At 46.2% G+C, this 10,844-nt stretch overlaps 2 protein-coding genes across 4 annotated transcripts in view; one reads left to right on the top strand and one right to left on the bottom strand.

Annotated features, from left to right (window-relative positions):
* The window catches only part of LOC146513394 (sperm axonemal maintenance protein CFAP97D1), a 9,645-nt gene extending 6,855 nt beyond the window's left edge, over nt 1-2,790 (bottom strand). Inside the window, exon 1 of the mRNA XM_085168848.1 lies at nt 1,672-2,790. Coding sequence (XP_085024974.1) covers nt 1,672-1,884 — 213 coding nt within the window. The 5' untranslated portion in view covers nt 1,885-2,790. The remainder of the gene's footprint in view (nt 1-1,671) is intronic.
* Nucleotides 2,791-8,861: 6,071 nt separating this feature from the next.
* The window catches only part of znf609a (zinc finger protein 609a), a 28,215-nt gene continuing 26,232 nt past the window's right edge, over nt 8,862-10,844 (top strand). For 2 of the 3 annotated variants that reach the window (XM_085165853.1, XM_085165851.1), the window contains exon 1: nt 8,862-9,272. The gene's annotated coding sequence lies outside the window, so the exon portion shown is untranslated. The remainder of the gene's footprint in view (nt 9,273-10,844) is intronic. The other variant, XM_085165852.1, reaches the window with a different exon arrangement.

Genomic DNA, 10,844 nt, shown 5'->3' with positions numbered 1-10,844 from the left:
ATTTAATGTCAGTTAGAAAAATTAAACCAATCAATTTTCACTTTGCACCAAAACCAACTCCGTTAACAAGCGAGCATCTGGCTGGAGTGTGGGGCCTCCCTGCTGCTGCGAGTCGGGGCGGTCTGCTTCTCCCCACCGCAGGGAAAAGGGTAACACCACCTGGGTCTGGGTGCAGTTCCCCCCTCCAGGGGCAAGGGTACCTAGACCCGGTTCTTAGAGTACGCTTGGGGAGTGTGATTGTGTGTACAGTGTCTCTATGTCTGTCTCCACGTTGGGTGAGTGTTGAGTAATTGCATATGAGAGCATGAGGGTGTGAATGGATGTTTGTATCTGTGTGTGCCTGTATGTCTGTGTCTATATGTCAGGTCGGGTATCAGACGCCACCTCTCTGGGGACATCTCAGGCCCTCCAAGGTATGGAGGCCTATCTCCCCCCACCACTCCCCCTGCCAGTGGCAGACACCCTCAGACATCGGTGCGTTTTGATCTCCTCCATACCTGCTTCATGCCCTGGAGGACGGGGCTGTGGCCCCCCCACACCCTCTAACAGATCATTACATGAAGGAACCTTTTAAAAACAAGCGTCCATGCTCACAGGTGTACACACGGGTGCTCACACACACAAACTACACCCTTTTTGGCTCCTACCTCAAAGCACACAGTGCTCTGTCGATCTTACGTGCTGCACAATAATGTTTAATATGTAGTATTTACTGTTATATTCACATAGATCATCGTGATGTTGTTTATTCTGTTACTCTCGTTTTCTTCTGCTTGTTTTCTTTTTTCTTTCTCAACAGGTGATCCAGGTGATTGATAGATGGATTTTTTTTGTCTACTTATTTAGTTGGTTTTTGTTTTTTCCCCCTCTTCCTTTCTCCCTTTTCTTTTCCTCATTCAAGTCTGTCCCGTATCTAGCAAGTGAAAATAAAAAATAAATAAAATAAACAATAAAAGGTGAATCAAATGGACCATAACGGCAAGGCTGGGATGGTCCATTTGGTAAAGTAAATCTGTTGGGCATCTTTCTTCACCTTTAGACAATAATTCTGATGCAAAAGAGCCAAACGGGACAGGCAAAAAAAAAAAAGACAAGCGAGCATTTAAAGCAGAGGAGGTAATGTCAAAGCTGCAGTTCCCCTAACGTCCAGCAGGGGCTCCACACTGAGTCAGTCCCCATAGACTTTCATGTTGAAACTTTACAGCAGGAATAACCGTGTTTATATCCTGATACCGAGCCTTAGTTTGGCCTCTAATCTAAACCAGTTTCCACCCGTCCTTCATTATCACCTCCATCTGTAGCTCCTTCAGTCCCACCTCACCTGCATCCAGCTCTGATGGAAAACCAGCACAGAGCCCTGTGTGTACCAGTGGCACCTTCCACCGTTCACCCTCCACCCTTCAGCCTCACCACCGTTCACCCTCCACCCTTCAGCCTCACCACCGTTCATCCTCCACCCTTCAGCCTCACCACGTTCATCCTCCACCCTTCAGCCTCACCACCGTTCATCCTCCACCCTTCAGCCTCACCACCGTTCATCCTCCACCCTTCAGCCTCACCACCGTTCATCCTCCACCCTTCAGCCTCACCACGTTCATCCTCCACCCTTCAGCCTCACCACCGTTCATCCTCCACCCTTCAGCCTCACCACCGTTCACCCTCCACCCTTACCTTCCTGCGGTGGTTTTCGTAGTCTATCTGGTCCCATCGCTGCTGCAGGTAACGGTTGGTGACGGGTTTCAGAGGCTGGTATGACTTGTGCATGTTTCTCAACTGGTGATAACCTGCAGCTCTATCACATCCATCCACCTCAGCAGGAGGTGTGTGTGTGTGTTTGTGTGTGTGTGTTTGTGTTTGTTTGCAGCCGTTGCAGGTTGTCACCATGGAGATGTACCCCTTTGTGCCATTGCAGCCAGGTAAGTTTCCTATTAATTATTACTGAGCTCATCCTCGAAACTATGCTGAGCACACACACACGCACACACACACACCTGGGATGACCATGCTTACACCAGCTGAGTTGTCTTTTAACTTTGTGTCTGAACACACGTCACTTTTGCATTTTGTTTAACTTCATTTTGTGGTTTCTGCTGACTCAGCTCTGGTCCTGACTTCACCAATTCTCCAAGTGGTTGCAGTAAGTTTGTTGATGGGGTATCACAAGAAAATGAGCCTATCATAAATAAGAATCAAACAAAGTCAGTCATGGACGACCTTAAAATTCACTGAGTTTTTAATGCAGAGCTTCGTGTGCAGAGGAAGGAGAAAGGAGGATGAAGATGGGGCTGCCAGGCAAGAGGAAAAGAAGATCTCAAGGAGGTTTGTAGATGTAGTGAAGGAGGACTGCAGCAGGTTGGAGATGGAGGCAGATGATCTCCTGTAGACCTCTAAAGAGAGCAGCTGGGAGAAGAAGTGGCTCAAACCACTGTGAGGCATCTTACAGTCGGCTTGAATGGCTAAACATGGATTGTTGTTCATGTTCATCTAAAATCTGCACAAAAGGTTAGAGCAGGGGTCGGCAACCCGCTGCTCTTCAGTCCTTTTAGTGCGGCTCCGCGTGGTTTAGGAAAATAAATTAAAGTATTTAGCTGAAGTGTATTTTATTTATGTTAGTTCTTTTTTAACTTGTAGTTCTAAATTGGAAGATTATTGTGATATTGAAATATAAAAATAAAATTATATTTTATTATTTTTTCATCGCTCAAAATAAGCCTCACACTCATAGAAGCCGGTGTACGAAACGGCTGCATTTATCGAGACTTTCAACCCCAGGTAGGCCAGTTATGGATCTTTGGACTCACTGACTCATCCCTGTTGCTGTTAGCAGCAATGTATCTAGCTTATAATTAAAATTGTGGAGAAAAACACAACATCCAGTATCTTAACAAAAACATTTCTGCTCTGAACTGGAAGAAAAATCCCCGAGTAGAAGCTCACATCAAGACAATATCTCCTCGGTTCACAGTAGCATCGCTCTGCTAACATGCTAACAACACATTTGAGCTACTCACCCCCTCCCTCCTGTGCTGAATCATAGAGTGAACGAATCACTGGTCGTGTCCAAATTCATGGGCTGCATCCTCCTGAGGACCCGGCCTTCGGTCTACGTGGGCCGGGTCCTCAGCAGGTCGGGTAGGCCGGAAGTAAACAGCTGGGGAAATTGGACGGTCTAGCCTTCTGATTAGCGTCACCGCTGTCTCGGTGGAGTTTAATAAACTCGGCCGTCTGCTCCTTGCTGTCTAAAATATAACAGGACACTGGAGTAAACTCTCGACCGTCTCACACTTCTGTTTAATCAGTTTTCTGTTTGACGTTTATTCAGCTGTGTAAAAACCACCCGGGGGATTAATAAAGTTTTATTTTATCTAATCTAATAACTTTAATCTCAACCAAACCGATTTACTCACGAACAAACAAAACACTGAAAAAAGCCCAACAATAACATTTTTAGGTTGTCTAAGTGACTTATATATTACGTTTAACCCGAGCAGCGAAAGTCCGCGGTGATCTGAAATGATGTGCAGGGAGTTGTGCCGTTCTCGGCGGCTTCAGTGACCCTCGAGCTCCCGGCGAGCTATCGAGCTGGTGGGTAACAGACGTCTCTGAAAATGTCGAAGCACTTTTGCAAATATGCGATATCTTGATAAACCGAGCAGTTATTTGATGTTTACACAGCTACTTTCTCGCCTGAAAATATGTTAAAAGTTTATTTTGTGACCCAGAAAGATTAGTAAGAGTAATTTTAAAAGTTAGTAGCGGCCACCATTGTTGGAAACTGGAGCTTGGCTGGGCCGCGCTATGAATTCTGGGATATGATAGGCCACGAAGGACACACCCGACTCATCCTTCAAATTCGGGGAAAAGGAGGACGCATTTGTCGGCCGCATTCGGAGGAGTCTACGAATTTGGACAGCCTTCGGCGCGTCGCTGTGACGTAATCGGTCTATAAATGCGGAGGAAGGAGGAAGCAGCCCATGAATTTGGACATGACACTCACTCACTCACTCACCCCCTCCCTCCTGGCTCACAACTTCTTCTTCTTGGTTGGCAACCAATGTTAAGGTGCATTACCGCCCCCTGGCTCACAGCTCAGTGGACATTTAGATGAGAAAATATATATTTGACACATTTAAGGAAAATATTAATAAAATAAAAATAAACAAAATAAATGTTTATTAAGCAATTTTGATAGGAAATTGCTTAATTTTAGAAATGTTTTTGCTCTATAAAATAGTTGTTTCTTTTAGAATCACTCATCTTAGCAGTAGGATTTACATGAAAAGAGAAACAAATTAAGTTTGAGTGAAAATATACATTTTTTGCACTCTGTTCAACTGACTCAGTGAATCAAATGACTCAAAAATTCGATTCACTTTGGTGAGTGACTCATTAAAACTCGATTCAGTAAAAAGAATCAAATTTACCATCACTAGTTGCGGGTGCCGCTCAGGTGCGTCCTCCTCCCCTGCAGCGGCGCTGCAGGCCACGCCCCACCACACACATCAACCAGGTAAAATACATATTTAGGCAGAATTTTGCAAATTTTCATTTTCAGCACATAGAGCTTTTTTTCCAATTATTTTTTTTAAAAGTCAGGTTAAGGCTCTAAAAGGCGATATAACAGTTTTTGTTTGCTGGATCATTTTAGTTCAGCTTTCAGTTATATTTCTTTAAGAGTTCAAAATGTGTTAATTACATAAATAAAATGTGATTTTCTCTGTAGCACTTCATGGATTTCATAAGCAACACACCTTAGTTGTTCACACAAAGCATAAAGGTAAAAAACAATATATACAGTGTTATCTTCATTTTACGTGTAAAAAAGTATTTGCGGCTCTCAGTGTTTTCTTTTGCGTGGAAATCGCGTCCAAATGGCTCTTTGGGTGTTAAAGGTTGCAGACCGCTGGGCTGGAGCATCGGGAACTACATCATGTAACATCCGTCCATTTTAAGTCACTGATCTGGGTCGTGTGGGCAGCAGGGATGCGCTGAGATACATAACCTCTCCATCATGTCCTGAAACCACCCTGGAGTCTCGTCTGGGTAGGACGTGCCCAGAGCCCCTCACCTAGCAGGCATCCTGGTCAGCTGACTCCAATCAGTAACAAAGAGCAGCAGCTGTGCTCTGAATGACCGAGGTCCTCGCTGACTCCACGACTGCTGAATCCTCTGGAAGAAACCCGTCTATGCTGCTTCCATCCTCCAGACTCACATCGATGCCTCTGTCAAGCTCCTGCTCGTCTCTCCCCTCAGTCATGAAAAGGACCTGAGATACTTAAACTCCAGGCATCCGCTCATCCCCAACACGATTGTCCATCCTGCTCTCTGAGGACCAAGCATGACCTCAGAAATGGTGGTTACCGTCCTCACCCCTGCACACATGTCTTCAACCCACCCAAGCTTGCGGTCGTCACTTGATGAAGCCAGAAAGACCAGATCATCTGTAAAAAGCAGACCCTGAGATCACCAAGCCCGACACCTCTCACCCTGCACCGAGATTCTGTCCTCAGAAATTAGGAACAGACACGATGACGAACGGCAGCCTGAATAGCAGCGCCTTTGGCTCCCACACAGACTCGAGTCTCTCTGATACTGAGCTGGTCAGTGACTACAGCTCTGACAGCCTGGCTGACCTGGCTGAGTGGTGTTCTTCTTCTTAAAGAGGGGAACCACCACCCTGGTTAGATAATCCAGCGGCCCTGTTCCCGACGTTTAGAGCCGTAAAGATCCATCCATCCAGGCCAGGGGCTCAGTCACAGGTAGTTCTGCATCTTTGATGATGCAAACACAGAGGACTGGAGGTCCTTTGGGCTGCTTTACAACAGGAAGCGCGCAATTGTGGCTTCACTGGATCCAGACTTCCTGGGACTCTCCACAGTGAACGGTTTGGTTCACCTTTAACTTCTGCAGCCCATCTGAGTGTTTGGAGCGACCCCTGCTGGTCAGAGAAATGCCTCCTGGCCTCTTAGCTCCGGGCTTTAATACGTTTCCCTTCCATTCACCTGTTTCTCTCAGCGGTCAGCTTTAGAAAGCTGCTGCACAGCGAGCAGATCGGGATGTAAAGCATGAGCAGAGCTGGAGTTTAAACTCTGAGGAGATCATGTGGATCCCTCCACAGGCTGCAGCCCAGAGACAGCACGGAAACAATGACGGCAGACAAACAGCTCTCTGCTTTTATTGAGCCGTCAGCTCCAGTTAAGCTGAAGGGGGAAAGTGTGCATCGGCCAGCGCTCTGCCTCTGAACAGGATTGTGTTTCTTGGCTGGTGCGGCTGCTATGAAACCAGAACCTCAGTCATCTATTTCACAGCCGTAGCTGATGCTCTTCTCAAATCTGTGAGAACATAACGGTGCAGTTAGCTCTGCTGCAGCGTCACTTGTGTAGGAAGAGGAGCAGCAGGTTTATTATCAACAAGTCTGACAAGAAAATCGACCGACTTGTGAAAGTGCCTCTTACAGTGGGGCTTACGGCCACCTGTTTTCACTCAGCCGTCACGATGGATGGACTTGGTTTTCCCTCATGAAGCCCCCGCAGAGCTCCGTGTCAGCTCCACGGGCTTTATCTGTTCACTCTATTTCTAATTCGCCACGCTGGCAGACTGTCACTCCGAATCACCACGCAAACATGATCGTGATTGATTCACAGTCTGATTTCAGGTGGCACGTGATTAACTCATCAATCACGTCTCCCACACAAACACCCCGCCGAGGGGCAGAAGGATGCGGAAGCAGTTTTTTTTCTCGCCCTTTATTTAGTCTGATGCGTGCCAGGTGAGGTGAATCTGTGGACTCAAACATGAACAATTCGCCGCAGTTATCAACGACAAAACTGCAAACGAATAATCAGAACAACTAAATAATTGATGCTAAATAACTGTTGAGTGCCAAGTAAGTTTACCTTGTGGCTCAGGAGCTCAGAAGCCAGATAACACACACCAATGAGTTAAACTGCAGGAATGTCTTAAAGACATAAAGACCTGGATGGCTGCTAACTTTCTGCTTCTTAATTCAGATCAAACTGAGGTCATTGTACTCGGCGCTGAAAAGCTTAGAAATATGGTATCTAAGCAGATTCTTCCTCTGGATGGCATTACCTTGGCCTCCAGTAACACTGTGAGGAACCTTGGAGTCATTTTTGACCAGGACATGTCCTTCAACGCACATATTAAACAAATATGTAAGACTGCGTTCTTCCATTTGTGCAACATCTCTAAAGTTAGAAATATCCTGTCTCAGAGTGACGCTGAAAAACTAGTTCATGCATTTATTACTTCCAGGCTGGACGACTGCAATTCATTATTATCAGGATGTCCAAAAAACTCACTGAAAAGCCTTCAGTTAATCCAAAATGCTGCAGCAAGAGTCCTGACAGGGACTAGAAAGAGAGAGCATATTTCTCCTGTTTTGGCTTCCTGTTAAATCCAGAATTCAAAATCCTGCTCCTCACATACAAGGTCTTAAATAATCAGGCCCCATCTTATCTTAATGACCTTGTAGTACCATATCACCCTATTAGAGCACTTCGCTCTCGCTCTGCAGGCCTACTTGTTGTTCCTAGAGTATTTAAAAGTAGAATGGGAGGCAGAGCCTTCAGTTTTCAGGCCCCTCTTCTGTGGAACCAGCTTCCAGTTTGGATTCAGGAGACAGACACTATCTCTACTTTTAAGATTAGGCTTAAAACTTTCCTTTTTGCTAAAGCATATAGTTAGGGCTGGACCAGGTGACCCTGAATCCTCCCTTAGTTATGCTGCAATAGATGTAGGCTGCCGGGGGATTCCCATGATGCATTGAGTTTTTCCTTTCCAGTCACCTTTCTCACTCACTATGTATTAACAGACCTCTCTGTATTGAATCATATCTGTTATTAATCTCTGTCTCTCGTCCACAGCATGTCTTTATCCTGTCTTCCTTCTCTCACCCCAACCAATCACAGCAGATGGCCCCGCCCCTCCCTGAGCCTGGTTCTGCTGGAGGTTTCTTCCTGTTAAAAGGGAGTTTTTCCTTCCCACTGTCGCCAAAGTGCTGCTCATAGGGGGTCATATGATTGTTGGGTTTTTCTCTGTATGAATTACTGTATGATCTACTGTACAATATAAAGCGCCTTGAGGCGACTGCTGTTGTGATTTGGCGCTATATAAATAAAATTGAATTGAATAACTAAAACCTTTAATATGTAGAGGTCATTTTTAAGTTTTGTGTGATGGTAGATGCCCCACGTCATCACAATAACACCATAACATTTTTCAGAATCACACACTGCATAAATAAATCTTGAACTCAGATTGATTTCAGCCAATTCCCTTCAATCGTGTAGGTAAAGATAATAAAACACACTACACCGTTTTATTATGTCATGGTCATGGTCATAGGTCAAAGGTCAGGTTCACAAGAATTGGGGAAAAAACTTTTGTTTCCACTGGATCAACTCCAAACACAAAATAACTTTCTTTGTTTTAATGCTTTACAACATTATTATTTCAAAACATTATGTGGCTTCACAATAACACAAACATTCATATACTACACCAGATGTACATATTACTGGTGTTGACATCAGCACAAATAACCAATGAAAACATGCAGAATTCCACAAAGCAGGCTGATGGCAGCATGTTAAGAACATCATAAAACACGTTTCATGAAGTTTCATGAAGTTTCAGTGTAGCCGCTGCCCTTCAGGGGGAGTTGCTCTCTGAGCTAGTGCAGGTGTGTTTTAATTATAAACAGATACTTAACCCAGATTCAGAAAATTACTGTGTGATTGTATATTCAGAATAGTATCATTAATGTGTAAGAAGTAAAATATGGCTTACTGTAAACTTGAGGTGTGAGAATGAAATACAAGCTTAAAACGGCTGTTGTGTGCGCATGCGCTGACTCCAGGTCCAGATCCAGCTGTCCGGGCTTTGGCTGCATTGTACTCAACAGCCATTTAGCCCCGCGGTGCTGTTTGTCTGTCTGCCGCTGTCTGTGCTTCTGTTAGTGGGAATATCGCCGATGTGGGAACTCTGGGAATATCACAGTGCTTCACGGAATGCCTGGAACTAGCTGCCAGCGCGGAGAAGCGCCCGTTAAACGTCGCCGTTCGCAGCCGCTCTCCGCTTTTCTCCGGGATGTGACCGTGTGATGGCTGCGGTCCAGTGAGCTGGGAGCACGTTGACTGGTCCGCCTGTTTGCCCAGCAGCTTTCGGAGCTTGTCCTCATCGTTTCACCGGGATTTATCGCAACCTATGGAGTGTACATGAATATTGGTCGGACAGGGATTCCAATCGGGGTAAGTGGGGGCCTCGGAGGGGCACCCTGTCTGGGTTTTGGATCCACTTCTTTAAAACGCGGGATAGCCTGCTAGCTATCCTGGGGGTTAGCTCAGGAGGCTAACTGCCGTCTTTGTCTGGAGAGACCGGGAAGCATGCGTCCATCATCGGACACGTCCTCGCCTGACCCTTGCCTTTACCCAGCAGCAAAAATTAAAACCTCCGTATTAAGCCAGACATATTTGCGGATATATTTAACGGTTTGCGTCGCGGTCACGGGGTAAACTGTTCGCAGTGAGCTGCCTCTGATGCACAGAGCTTTTGAAGCATCGCTGTGATGTTTTTGAGCTTCTGCAGTATTTCATTATCTCTTGATGAGTGATTTGATCAGAGCCCTGGTGTCCTGTCAGACACTGTAGCCTGCTGCTTAATAAAAGCTGGCCCGTCAATGAGAAAACGCCAACCGCCGAGAGGTGGTGTTCAACGGTTGTCCGATAATGGATCACGGGGAGGCTGAAAGCGCCGCATCGGTAATTGTGTCCACCAGGCGACCAATAGGACGTCAGGTTACCCGTTACACGCACTGAGTGTGTCCTGCGTGCTGTCGGTGGGGCTGGGTCCAGCTTCAGTGGCTGCTGTGGGGGCTGCGGACCGTCATGATTGTTTTAAAGTTCAGCAGAGAAGGCTAAATTCTACCTGGCTGGGCTGAAAGTAGCCCGCGTCCGATAATGGATCTCGCTAGCATTGCAGCGGGCCACGGTGGGCCTCGGATTAGCTAGTTAAGCTGTGCTCGGTACCTGCGTGTTAATCGGTGCTGGAGGTGAAGCCCTGATGCCCCAGAGTGTGGCTGGTGACAGTTTCAGGGCTTTAAAGCCGCTGTGGGGCGGTGTTAGCGTGTTAGCTTTGTGCTAGCATGCAGTGAACTGAGCTCCCGATAAACCCAGCTAACATGAGCTAGCACCAGTTAGCTCAGGTGGCTCCGGGTTTAGTTCTAGCACGCATATCCTTCTTTTACCCAGCTTCACACACCCAGAACCGTACGACTTGCTGCCCCAAAGACACACACACGCAAATGTGCAGGAGGTGCTAGCGAAGGCGATGTTTGAAAGCTAGCCACATGATGTAAATACCCCCCTCAGATGGATTTCCTGGATCTGCTTTGTTTGTCACTGTGATGCACAGTTCCTAGAAAAGTTGTAGTTGGCGTGAGTTCATTAAACCTCCAGCAGCAGCACGATAAATGTCACATTATTGTGGTTGTGTAACATTAGAAGGTGACGGCAGGCCTATAAATGTACTGTATGTGGGCTAACCTGCTGGACTGAACTCACTGTAGTGCTCTAATGTCGCTCTGAAGCAACACCTGCGTGTGTGGAGACACACAAAAGGACACAGCAGGCATTGCATCGTTATCTTTGTAGTAAGTACACTGACACTAATGGGAGGTGTGTTAATCTGATGGGGAAATCAATAGATTAGGAGGTGGTGGCTTCTAATCTATTGATGTGTGTTCACGGGTGTGAATTCACCACCTTTGTTTTTGTGTCCTTAACACGAGTTTAACATGTGCTGATTCCTGTCGTGTCCATGAA

This window comes from Neolamprologus multifasciatus, chromosome 7, assembly GCF_963576455.1.
Source record: "Neolamprologus multifasciatus chromosome 7, fNeoMul1.2, whole genome shotgun sequence".
Classification (NCBI taxonomy): Eukaryota; Metazoa; Chordata; class Actinopteri; order Cichliformes; family Cichlidae; genus Neolamprologus; species Neolamprologus multifasciatus.
Note: the sequence above shows the minus strand (reverse complement) of the source record. Positions and strands in the feature narration are given on the sequence as shown.